Genomic DNA, 13,824 nt, shown 5'->3' on the forward strand with positions numbered 1-13,824 from the left:
CACGTAACCCCCACTGCCTAGCTCTTACTGTTCTTCTGCCTTAGAACCAATACTTAGTACTGATTCTAAGACAGAAGCTAAGAGTTTTTAAAAATTACATAGACATATGTAGATAGATGGGTATGTATGTATATAACAACTTAAAGACTTCGATACTAAGAAGAAACTCAAGAACTCCAAGGCAGCAAAGGGGACGTGGCCACCATGCCAGCTGACAAAGGTCATTTTATTTCCTCTTAGCAGAAAGAAAAGTTTGAGGGAAAACTTGAAGAGAATCAGCAGTTCAGTAGTTTTTTTAATGGAAAATTACACATGTATGAGTTCAAATGAGTCATCTGCTCCTCTTCAGGAACCTTCTTCCTTTTCTCAGTGCCTTCCTCATCAATAATAGGGCCCCACACCAAGGAGATAATGGATATACAGTAAAGGGCTATATAAACAGGAGTAGTCTGTTGAGCAGTCTCGGTTTTCATTGTCAGTGAAGCATTCTCATTTCTCTATTAGGATTTGTCCCTGGATACTCTGCTGTCTCCAACCCTTATACATTCTTTGAAAATTCCACTAGCCCTGTGAAAGTTTGTGAGGTGTTCAGCCTGGACAACATGCCAAGACTTGAAGCTCTTACTGGCTGAATTTGGGTCCGAACAACTTATGAACAACACAGTAAACAGCTTTCTATTATTTGTTAGTTGATCAAGATATCAATGAGGCCCAATGCTGGCTCTGAGGGATTATCCACAACTATATACTCAAGATTATGGTAATGGAGTCTGGCCTACATGAAATCATCCAGATTTCAAAACAGATAGCAACTATAACCAAATATTCAGCCTTCTCCTAAGTTGATATTTTTTGCTTCACACACAATTCTGTTTTTTCCTGCCAAGCGAAGTTCTTTGATAGCCAAGAAGGCTGAATTCTAAGAGACCTTAAAGGCATTAAACAATAAATAGTTAAATGACTCCTTATAGACACTGAATGTGCTTGCTGTGTCATGCAGGCCCTGGTCTATGAGGCGCCTGAAAAACCACAGTGAGATTGATATATCGTTTTCATTGAGATGCTGCACAGTGTATTCTACTTAAACTTCTAACTGTGAAAGACTGAGAAAGAGAAACAGAATCTATTCTCACTTAGTTTGGAAGATGTGCACTTGTGGAGGATATTAGGGAAACCATCTGTTTAAAATCGAAGCAATAGATCTGGTCTCTTACTTCAGATTTTACCCTTCCCACTTTAGGGCACAGTAGGGCCCAATTTAAAAATTCTTTTAAAAAAAATAATGGCAAATATTTCCAGAATAAGTTTCTCTTGCTTTTCTAGTTACCAGGAGGAATTGTAAGTTCAATATTTTTACTTACTCATTCATTTCTTTATTTGCTTAGAGAATAGGTCTCTCTGTCTGATCCAGTCTGAAGGTACAGCAAAAACTCACAGGTCTAGTGTCATTCCTAACGGGCGTTGACTTTGGGCTATTTCTAACCAGGGCCAATTCCTCCATCCTCAGGCAGCCTGGTGGCCCCTTGATACATGAGGCTTACCATATTGGTGCCAGACTCAGTCCAAATGCCAGGCCTCCTGAGCGCATGGCAGTTCAGAGTGCCCAACCATCCTAGATGCAGGGCTTACAGGCCTGTACCACTGTGCCCTGCCCAATATTTAAATGTGTTGTAATTTTATATTTTCTTCTCAGGCACACCCTTGACATGAAAAGGGGAAATTGGGCCTTTCCTAGTAAATGTCTTGCCATTTTAAAGCGGTGGCAACTTTGCCAAAAGGAGAAAGACAAAATGCATCTACACTGTATTTCTCTGAGTTGGGCAAAGCAGTCTCAATGTTAACTAATTTTAAAAGTCAAAATCCGAGTAAAGTGAATCCAGATAGGAAGATAAAGACAAAAAAGAATATTTGTGAGCTATCTGCTTACTGCTTTTTCATCCCATGGATTTTTTCCCTTTTCCTCATACAGTGGGACATAATTTTTACAGACTGAGATAAGTGAGCAATGATTCCTCCACTAATTAGGGAGCTGTGCTTAAATTACTAACTACTTGAATCTCAAGGACAATTTTGTAGTTTTGTTCCCAGAGCCTCAAAAGCCTGACTCACTTTCACCCTAGCATGGCTGTCTCCGCAGTCTTAGCAGGAAGTAGTTTGGGTAGCTCTGCTAGATAAGGCTAGATTTCTTCATTGGTTTTCCCTACTGTGTACTGCCAGGCAGATTCCAAACCCGTGCACCTGCTTGACAATGAGTGGGTACAATGTTCTGCAAGATATTTAGAAGAGGAAGCTGCCTTCAAGACAAAGCCCCGTATTATTAAGCAAGGCAAACAGAACCGAGACCTGGAAGCCACCTGAGTGTAGCTGTTGGCCTCCAGGGACCCACAAGGGCATAGTACCTGCTATTAACCCAGGTATTCCCATGGGCAGGTATCAGTGAAATGTGGGCAAATGTTAGGGAAGCAAGGCCTTGATATATTGCTGTGAGCTTTACAGAAACTCCCAGCAGGAATGACATCAGAGGCAGTCTGCACACCCTGCCTGGCATGGCCTAAGACTCCATGTTTCACATTGTGTTCACAGTACTAGCAAATAGGTGCCAGAGATATCAGCATGTTCAGTTAACCATTCCCCTGATGCCAAACAGGAGCAGCTTACTTTTTCGGTGAAGAAACTCTGCCACCAGAGCTGCTACATGGACATAACACATTGCAGCCTGCAAAAGGATAAGAAAGAAAGGAGAATCAGGCTGCGGGTGCTTCAGAAGGCCCTGCAGCTAGGGCTGCACTGTAGCCACTGACAGTCACCTCAGAAAAATCGCCATTTTTGGTATGGATCTTGGCCATGCTGTCAAGCCAGGTTTTCCGAAGCTCTGGAGTACTTGCATAAGATTTGGCTAAGCTATACTGGAGATCAATCAGCATCTCTGGGTCTTTCTCATGCTCCTTCATCTGAGCTGTGGCCATGAGTACTGTGCGGATTCTCTTGGTCAGATCTTTCACTTCTGTAGGAAAAGCAGTCGCCTAATTTAAAACAAAAACAAAATAGAGAAGAATTTCATCACAGTCCAGGGTGTTCTGAGTCAGGTTCTTATCCAGAGAACAGCATACTTTTTTGCCACTAAGAACTGCCCACTGGTACATCTGAAGGAAGAATTCTGACATACACAAAATAATTAGACTTGAGTTTTGATAGAACTGGAAAGTTGATCTGGTGCCAACACACCAAGTATATTTTCAGTGTCATTTGTCTACTTTGGATGCATTGCTTATTTTTTTTCTTACACATCTGGCCAATGTTTAATGGCCTCAGACTCTTAATGAGATGTTCAGGAAAAGTAGTGACCCTGCTGTGTCTTTCCCATTTCCTTGAAGAGTAATACTGAAGTCAGCCTTGCCTGGCACATTCAGTCCATATATGGTAAGTGAGCAGACAATGAGAAGCAGGCGAAATGAATTCCCCCAGAGCCTTGGCACAGGAAAATTCTCTGACCCAAATGGTCAATTATGCATCACATAAAACAAACATGTCCCTGTGCAAGAGAATTTTCAAAGATCAGTGATCTCTCCTAGGAGATTATTTCTGTACTAGATCAGATTGGAAATTTGGTAAATTAAAATTGCATGTCACTGGTAATACACACACACACACACACACGTGTATGTGTGTGTGGTATTTGTGTGTGCACACCTGTGTGTTTACTTATTTGTAGTGAAGAAAAATTAAGTCTCTTTCTCATAGTTCTGCCATAACAACCCATTATTATCTGTGTATCTGTGACTCTGCTCAAGAACAGCACGAGAGAGGCAATTGGGAACTGGTTTACATCAATTTACAAACACGTGTGTGTGCTAAATAGCTCAAAGATCTTTTATAGGTTCATTTACTGAGTCACACAGGGGCTGTACTGCTTGGGGAAAAGGTCTGATTCATGTTTGCCTTCCTCTGTCCAGAACCCACAAGAGTTGCTGCCTAGCACATAGTAGGTGCTTTCTAAGTTTTTACTGGATTTGTTATTCTTGATCAAGCCGAAAGGATATGATTAAGTCATTTTAGAAATGTTTCAGTAAAACCTTTTTCTACCAAAATAGAGGCAACTTTAAGCCCCATTTTGGGGAAAAAAACAAAACAAAAACCAGTTGCTAAATAACTCAGAGCCCATTAAAAAATGAAAACACTCATTGGCACTGAGGAGGGTGACCCATTAAGTAAATAACATACGATGAATGCAAAAGGGAAAGATTATTACAAGGCCAAAGTTATTTCTTCACTAGTGGGATTTGCTGGAGCATGCACTCATTCTCTGGGGAACCAGTAAGACTGGCTGCTGTACAAATGCTCCCAGCTGGAATTTTTCAAAATGATTTCTTGAGCCTAGAACAAACCCCATGGGAACATTTCTTGGTACACATGGATTCCACATAGCTCCAACTCTAAGTGCTATGGAATTCTGAGCAAGAAATGAAAAGGAAAAAACCCCAACCCAACAAGCACATTTCCTCTCAAGCTCATTGTAGGGCAAGCTTAAAAATCAAGCCCAAGAATCACTGTCCAGTGCCAGCTGGTCACTGGGCGTCAGACACACACAGTCCACACAAATCGCTCTTGGGTGATTATGATGATTAAGTCACAGGTGTTGGATAGAAACAACTGAGCCTTCTCTCCAGCCTTACCTTCATTGGCCTATCACTGTTAGCGAAGTTATTAACAATGAATAAAGACTCCTGAAACCTTGCTCCTCCACTCAGTGCCACATCTGCTATCAGCTGGCTTACTGCAATGATTATCTATGGGGAAGAGAGATACCCGAGTTTTTACAAGTCTATCACATTTACAGATCAACGTACAGGTTAGAGTGCTCTTACCTTATTACCAATGCTATCAGGTAGTTAATGCACACACCATTCTTTGCCTCCTTGGCTAAGGATAATAACGGCACTGCATTATGATTCAGAAAGTGTAATATTAAGGGGCAGAAAGAGAGTTCCAAAGCAAGTGTCCTGACCCCTAACAAAGGCCTTTCCACTGTGCCAAAAGACTGAGTTTCCTTTAAAGAATATGCATAGTTCTAGTATAACCACCAATTTTCCTGACACTTATATCCATCAAAATTATCTGAAAAACTAAACAAACCTATGGATTTGCATCGCAGCCAAAATCGCTAATCCACAAGTCCCAATGCTGCTTCCAAATGCAGGCTTTTCTTCTGTTTCACTGATGGGTCTTACAGCCTGATGCCAGCAAGACTTGGGAAGTAGTGGGTAGTGACTCTCAAGTTAGATTTTGCCTCCACTATCTGGGCCATGGCTAGGCCTAGGTAAGATTGGCAAGAGGCAAAGTCTGTCAATTTCCAAACACCTTTCAGTGTGGTCTTCCCCTCCTCCCCCATCTGCTTCCTTGGGCCTCTGGATTTCTGCTCTGTGGTACATTCTTTCAGCGCCCTGCTAGTTTATCTGATCAACTGATTTTCAGGAAAGCATGCTTTCAGCAAGTGCATAAAATGGGAAAGTTTGGTGTGATGACCTCCATTTCCACCTCTAAAATCCTCTCATCTTACGTTAGGTTAGGCTCTATTGCAATGGTCGGCAACCTTTTTGGCTGTGAGAGCCATAAATGTCTGTGGAAGGAGGAGGATGGAGGCAGAAGGAGCTAGAATATGGGGCGGGGGCTGAAGGGCCCCCTGGGGCACATCCTGGGGCTCTGCCTGGACTGGCCAGTCAGGAGGTGGAGCCAGATATGGCTCGAGAGCCATACGATGCTGACCCCTGCTCTATTGGTTCAGGGGCCCCTTGAAAATGCAACGCTTGAACTCCAGAGGACACTCGTCTGTGAAGGCAGTATATCCGGAGGGGGTGCCAGGCCACCGGATCAGATTTTGGGGGAATCCCAAACACAGAAGATGTGCAGCCTATGTGTTTAAGGCTGGCCCAAGTAAGAAAACAGAGCTAGAGAGCCAATTTTGGCAGGAAACATGAAACCCAATGGCGGACAAGGATCCCTTCTGATTCTATCACATTCACTTGGGGAGTGTGGAAGTTGCTAAGAGTGACCTCCACATGATCCCTACCCATTTCCAACATATTCCCCCATGGAGGCTGGCTGAAACACTGAGGATCAGAATTTCCCAGGCCCTGAGTTAGACTGCTGAGCTGCGGTGGCATAGGGGCAGGGCAGTTTGGTGCTACTATAGCAAATAAGCAGGGAATGAAGAGTTGATGATAACTCAGTCATATCCAAGCTGGAAAGTCTTATAATTGCAATGAAGTGTAGACTAGAAGGGAGGGAGGCAGGGAGAAAGGCCAGGGCTCACCTGCAAGTGTGTTCTCAAGAAGGTCCTCCGCTTGGTGAACTCGAAGTTACTCCTCATGAGCAAGTAGAGCAGAGCTGAGGCCTCATTCCTTGTAGAGCTGACCTTGGAGGTGCAGCACTTGAGAACCTCATAGCAAAATGCTGCACACATGGTGACTCGGCCTTTGAAAAAGGCTGAAGGGAACTAGGAAAAGAAGAGTGAGGGAGAGGAGAGAGAAAAGGGTGTTACTACCAAGGGACTTACTCCCCCCACCTGTGCTGAGAAAATAAGAAACAAACACTGAGAACAGAAGCTGGCCTTAGGAGCTCCCAGGCTTCCTGGAGATGGGGGAATTTCAAGAGGAGCTTCCAGATTTTCATGGGTTATATCGGTAGTACTGTGAAAGTCATGGTTGGGCCAAATTGACACTCACTAATGAAACTGGGCATACAAGAACTCTATCCAGATCCATTCCCCTACCTATCTAATTGTTCCTTCACAGTCTCTTTTGCTGGTTCATCAGCCACAACAAACTGTGGATGGCATATTTCTCAAGGCCCTGTCCTAGGCTCCCTCCCTACTCTTCTCTCTCAGCATTTTCTCCATGCCTCAGCAGCTCTTGGGTTCAGAGATCATTCCTTTGCTGATGATTCCCAGACCAACAGTCATCCTCAGACTTTCCTCTGAACTTCAGGCTCATGTCACTGATTTGGCAATCAAACATTTCACCATATGTCTCAGAGACACCTGAAATTTACCATTTCCCAAACCCTCCCTAGCCAGCCCCTCTTCTAGCCTCCAATGTCTCAGAGCTAACTTTGCTTTCTCCTGGACAGGTCCTTGCTCTTCCTCACCCCCTGCCAAATCTCCCACTTGCAGGAGTACCACCAGTAAGGTGCGTCTTACCTCTCACCTAGACTCCTCAGCCTGTCCCCCAGACTTTCCTTAATCAGATTTCTGGGCATATCGCTGTCCTATTCAATAAACTCCGTGGAGAATCTCTTTCTAGGCTCAATATACTGCGTGTGCCCTCTGTGACCTAGCTCGCCTTACATACGCCATTCCATCTCTCATCTCTAGGCCACTGTACTGGCTATCCCCCATGCCTGAAGTGCCCTCCCTCTCAGGTAACACACCTTTTACATGAAGCTTTTCCCAACAGCCTCTCAAACTACCTTCCTTGGCTTTAATGACTTTGTGTTGATTTGTATTTACTCTAGCTGGCTAGCTATCTGTCCTGGGGCAAGTAGGGACTGTTTGATTCCTCTGTATCCCTATCAGCTAGTACAGTCAGTACAGCACATAGTAAACATTTAATAAATAGTTGTTGGCTTATATATACACACATACACAGCCTAGGCAGTATATATATATATGTATATATATACACACACACACACACACACACACACACATATATATAAATATTCATACATGTAAGATCTTCCCATACTACATAGCATGCACATATTAATAATAATAGTAGCATCACAGCTCCTGCTGCATGCCAGGCACTGTACTAAGCACTTTACAAATACCATCCTATCTGATTCTCATTAGAATCCTGGAAGACAGGTGCTATCATTATCCTCATTTTACAAAGGAGGAAATTGAGAAAAATGGAAGTTAAGTGATTTGCCCAAGGTCACACGACTTGTAAGTGCCTGGGGATAGATGTGAACTCAAGTTTTCTAGACTCCAGACCTAGCATTCGAACCACCGTACTACCCAGCTGACTCAGAGAAAGTAGATACCTGTAGGCCTCCAGAACTTAAGCTGAACTTCTTCAAAAGCACTCATCTAGGCCATTACCACCTAAAAGCTGTCACCATATACTCGAAGGAGGCCACCTTCTACCATGGGTATTAGAACACTGGAAGGAGTACTTAGATAATATGGTACTGAAAAGCAGGCTAACGAAGTTTCAAAGATGACAGGCAGAATTTTGTACAGACTATATATGAAGTTCTTTTTAAAATTTTTTTTATTAAAACCCTTACCTTTCGCCTTAGAAACAATACTGTGTATCGCTTCCAAGACAGAAGAGTGGTAAGGGCTAGGCAGTGGGGGTTAAGTGACTTACTTGCTCAGGGTCACACAGCTAGGAAGTGTCTGAGGCCACATTTGAACCCAGGACCTCCCGTCTCTAGGCCTGGCTCTCAACCCACTGAGCCACCCAGCTGCCCCCATATATGAAGTTCAAATGCACACCCATACACAAATCTAGCCAGCTACTATTCTGATAAGAGAATACCCAATAAAGAGCTTTCACCAGTCAGTGCCAGTTCCGGCTCAGTAGCCCATCGCCAACAGGTCACACTGTGAACATTCCCCAGCCCTCTATTATATTAAGTAGAACACTGGCAAGCCAAAACATGTCCAGGAGAGAGTGACTGAAATGATGAGGACTAGAAGCCATGCATGAGGCTTAGTTGAAAGCACTGGAATGATTAGTCTGAAAAAGAGAAGACCGGAAAGACATGCTAGCTGAGGGAGCCAACCTGACTTCTCTCTAAGAGTGGGAGCTGAGATGAAGATCTTTGGGACTAAAATATGCAATGTAAGATCTATGAACCAAGGTAAGCTGGAAGTGGTCAAACAGGGCATGGGAAAATTAAATATTGACATCTTAGGTATCAGCAATTTTAAATGGACGGGAATGGGTGAATTTAATTCACCTGATCATTACATCTATGACTATGGGCAAGAATTCTTTAAAGGAAGTAGAGTAGTCCTCATGGTCAATAAAAGGAAGAGAAAAGCAGTACTGGGGTACAGCCATAGAAATGACACAGCGATATCTATTTGAATCAAGTCAAACTATTTAACATCACGGTAATATGAAGCTATGCTCCAATCACTGGTACCAAGGAGGCCAAAGTTGCTCTACGAAGACCTTCTAGAAATAACATCAAAAAAGATGTCACACTCATCATAGGGGATTGGGATACTAAATTAGGCAATCAAAAGGTAACTGGAATAATAGGCAAGTTTAGCCTTAGAGTAATAAATGAAGCAGCACAATTCATTTTTTTAAGATGTAAAAGGAGATGATAATTTATTGTCTATGCTAGATTACATATACTTGCAATGGAAATGAAAATGCCTAATCTGCAAAGCAATGCACAAAATGAAAATTTCCATCATTTTTTTAACCCTTACCTTCTGGCTTAGAATCAATACTGGGTATTGGTTCTACGGCAGAAGAGTGGTAAGGGCTAGGCAATGGAGGTCAAGTGACTTGCCCAGGGTCACACAGCTAGGAAGTGTCTGCGGCCACATTTGAATCCAGGACCTCCCGTCTCTAGGCCTGACTCTCAATCCACTGAGCCACCCAGCTGGCCCCAATTTCCATCATTTTTGACAATGCCATGAACAATTAGACTAAAATGGCTATTACCTGGTACAAACCCGTTGCTAAAAATGTATTTTTAAAAGAAAGCATGGGATCCAATACCTTTAACATATAGTGTTAAGAATAGAAGGAAAGAAAAACCACATTTGCTTTGGTAACTCTGGATATATGCAAAGTATATCAGATCTACCCTGTAGCACTGCTTTTTATTCAAAAACTATGAGGGAACATTAAAAGTGTTCCAGGTTATGACACAGAACACTACAACTCATCTGCAGTGTTCTATTTGTTAGAATTGTCTGAATAATGGAGCAAAAAATGAGACTAAACCCCAGCAAGAAGACAGTGTTGATTTGCTAGGCCTGGACTCTGAAGCTGAACCAGAGCAAAGCCATGCCTCCAAAGAAATTCAAAGTTCCTCTAGCAATGCTGATTTTTTAAGCAATCTGTTTGTTGCCGGTGCAACCATTTCAGAAGAGCCTACAGGGGACTTGCTTGGGGCAGGGACAGATTTCTTTTTTGGTAGCCTTCATCCCCCTTCAGATAATGCACAGAGCACTTCACAAAATGCACTCTCCTCAGCTGCTGATCCATTCGATCCATTCACAATGTCATCCGGTTCTGAAACTCAGAGTCATTCCAATCCTGATCTGTTTGAAGATTTTCTTAATTCCAGTTCTGCACCAGCCTCATCCAGTATGTTTCCTTCTACACACAGTGCACCTCCTCCTTCTTCCAGCTCTGACTTTTTACATTTAGGAAATTTGCCAACAGAGCAGCCTACCAAGATGACTACTTCTGCCAGCCACCCTGATCTCTTGGGAGGATGGGACTCCTGGGCTGATTCCTCCAGTATTGGCAATATAACATCAACACAACCTGCCAAATCTGCATGTGAAGGCTCAACTTTTTCTTCAGGAAGCCAGTCAAGTGTTACCCCTGGCTCATTTGTCAGCCAAACTAAACCTCAGAACTTTGATCCCTTTGCTGACCTTGCTAACCTCAGTTCAGGTATTCAAGGTCCTTCTTGTGGATTTTCTCCTGGTGGATTTGCCTCAAAAGCAGCTCAGTCTTCAAAAGGAGGGAGCCCATGGCAGACAAAGCCCCCAAACTATGGTCCATCATGGCCATCCCAGGCAAAATCACAGCAAACCAAATCTAGTCCACAGACAAAACCTAATTATTCTGTGAAATTCAGTGTTATTGGAGGACGAGAAGAGAGGCATTAGAGCTCCCAGTTTTGCTCAAAAGCCAAAAGTTTCCGAAAATGATTTTGAGGATCTGTTACCCAATCAAGGATTTTCATCGAAATCAGATAAAAAAGGACCAAAGACGATTGCTGAGATGAGAAAGCAAGAGATGTCTAAAGATATGGATCCTCTTAAGCTAAAGCTTCTTGATTGGATCGAAGGAAAAGAGAGGAATATAAGAGCTCTGATTTCCACGCTGCACATGGTGCTTTGGGAGGGAGAAAGCAGGTGGAAACCAGTTGGCATGGCAGACCTGGTGACTCCTGAGCAGGTGAAGAAGTACTACCGAAAAACTGTGCTGTCTATTCTTTCTTCCCAGGCCGCCGGGCAGCCCTATGAGCAGTATGCCAAAATGATCTTCATGGAGTTAAATGATGCCTGGTCAGAGTTTGAAAATCAGGGATCCAAATCCCTATTTTAAGACCTCAGTTTTTGGGATTTTCAAAATGCATTGGCAGCAGAATGGCGTCTGATGGTGTTGTTTGTTGGACTTAATGTTCCTAGAATTTGAGAGAGAGTTTCATGAGCTCATCCCCAAGTTTGAAATTCTACTCTTGTAGATGGGGTGTATTGTAAAATGGAAATTAGCGAAAGCCTCTCGCCATGTCACAATCATAGCCCACAACGAACCTGTTTTCCCACTTGGTTTGATTATGAAACACATACAGATCTAATGACGTCCACATTGGGGGTGCAGTGGTGTAAGAAGAGCGAGCCATTCCCAAACCACCAATATTGGTTGTTTTTTGCCCAAAAGGAAGACAACTCTGACTTGTGCTTCTGTTATGTTTCCCTAGTTTGTGATTTGATTTTGATGTTTAGTGCCTCTCACCTCAGTCCAAGCTCCTTAGTGCAATGAGAAACCGTGAATTTGCTAAGCACAGCACTGTTACCTGACTCTATAGAAGGTGTACATTTACATCTGTATTTTGTGTAATCATCCTGATAATCACTTTTGTATATAATTAAAATGTTTTCTGATGAAAAAAATGAGACTAAAGCTTTTTTAAGGTTTTATAGCCAGGAAAGACACAGAATCTTTTCATAGTCCAGTTGATTTTAGAGATTGCTTCACATTAATGGGACCAATTACACTTAGGATAAAGCACAGATTTATCTCCATAGAAAGGAGATAAAGATTTCACTTCACTGGTCTTAGCAAATACTCTTTTCCCACAACCCAAAAGGTTGTGATCAATACTGAAATCAGATTGGTTGTGTACTTTGTAGACAAATATGGAGACACTCGTATATAGTCCGTTAGACTGAGACGTGGAGCTGCCTGTGGCTCAGATCATGAGCGTCTTAATTCAACATTCAGACATAAATGAAGGAAGTAGGGGAAACCATCAGATTGTATAGGAATGACCTGAATAAAATCCCTTATGACTGCAGAGTAGGGATGATGAAAAGACTTAAAGGATTAGATAGATCTAGCAGATAGAGTGCCTGAAGAACTATGGACATAGGTTTGCAATATTGTACAGGAGGGAGCAACAAAAACCATCCCAAAGAAAAAGAAGAGCAAGAGACAAAATGTCTATCTGATAAGGCTTTACAAATAGCTGTGAAAGAAGGAAAGGGGAAGGGAAAGGTATGATTAACTGAGTGGTTTTCTTAAATGATCAGTGCAAAGAAAAAGGAGAAAACAAATAAATGGGAAAGCCAAGAAATCCCTTCAGGAAAATTGGAGATAACAAAGGAATATTTCATGCAAAAATGGACTCAGGTTGTTATTTGCTTAAGGTCACAAAAATGTATAACACAAAAAAGGTAACAAATGGTAGCCAGGATTTTAAACCAAGGCCTCTGCCTCCAAAGCCTGGTGCCTTTGAAATCAAGTCCCCTCTAGCATGAATTTCCTTGGTGTGAATCTTGGTGAGGAACATTTCTCCTTCCTCAAACTGCACATCACAGAGTAAGGTGAATTCAGATATACTGACTGCTCCACTATTGGTGGTGATGAAAAAATATGTAGCTAGAGAAGTGCTGGCAGATTGCCATTTTGCATCTATTTCTTGCAGTCTCAAACAGATGCTATTCAAAAAAACAAAATAACAGCAATTTGCTTCCCAACTATGTAATTCAGATCTCTTCAGTGAATATCTTTATCTTGCTGAAATTACACGTATCACAATAGGAGGCTACAGAAAGCTTTGCTTCAGGTGTCTTATCTTCATCTTAGGGCTTTCTTTGGCCGCTGTGCTAATTCTAGAGTTGGGAAGCTCTTAAGAAGCACCTTGTCATAAACATCTTTGCAATCTGCTTCACTTAGTGGCTTTTTGCCTCCACCACAAATGGTTATGCTTAAAGACTTCCAAGCAGTGGGAGCCTCTCACCTCTCAAAGCTACCTAGTATGCTAGTTATTAGGAACTTTTTCCTGGCAACAAGTTGAAATTGGAAACTTCTCCTCACTGCTCCAAGGTCTGCCGCCTTTGAGGGCTAAGCAGAACAAGGCCAATTCCTCTTCCACGTAACAGTCCTACAGATACTTAAAAGACAGTCCTAATGTCCTCTGAGACTTTTCTTTTTTAAAGTAACAATCTCAATTTCCTTCTATCAATCCTCATTTGGCAGATACACAGAACCATTCATCATTCTGGTTGCTCTTCTGCGGACGTTCTCCAATTTACCAACGTTTTTCTTAAAATCGTGGTGCCCAGAATTGGACACAACGTCCTGAACACAACGTGCACATGAAAGACTCTTTAGGAAGTTTGTTTTGTTGACGAGGTAGGGGACCCGAGAATTTGAGGCCTTCAGAAATAATTCATCAAATGTTTCCCGAGTGCAATGTCCTGTGCTAGGTGCTATTTAAGAGACAGCCCATGCCCTCCTGAAGCTTACAGTCTAATGGAAGAATGATGAAGAGATTATCATTCTTTTACATTGAATTTTTAAAAAGCAGGATCAAGGGAAAAATAGGCAC

General features: G+C 42.4%; 1 protein-coding gene across 1 annotated transcript in view; it reads right to left on the bottom strand.

Annotated features, from left to right (window-relative positions):
- Positions 1-13,824, bottom strand: part of DOCK11 (dedicator of cytokinesis 11) — a 180,273-nt gene that overhangs the window by 41,339 nt on the left and 125,110 nt on the right. The window contains exons 42-45 of the mRNA XM_044682838.1: positions 6,311-6,493; positions 4,674-4,787; positions 2,808-3,023; positions 2,659-2,716 (exon numbers count right to left, since the gene is read on the bottom strand). Of these exons, the coding sequence (XP_044538773.1) occupies positions 2,659-2,716; positions 2,808-3,023; positions 4,674-4,787; positions 6,311-6,493 (571 nt within the window). The remainder of the gene's footprint in view (positions 1-2,658; positions 2,717-2,807; positions 3,024-4,673; positions 4,788-6,310; positions 6,494-13,824) is intronic.

This window comes from Gracilinanus agilis, chromosome X (genome assembly GCF_016433145.1).
Source record: "Gracilinanus agilis isolate LMUSP501 chromosome X, AgileGrace, whole genome shotgun sequence".
NCBI classification, from domain to species: domain Eukaryota; kingdom Metazoa; phylum Chordata; class Mammalia; order Didelphimorphia; family Didelphidae; genus Gracilinanus; species Gracilinanus agilis.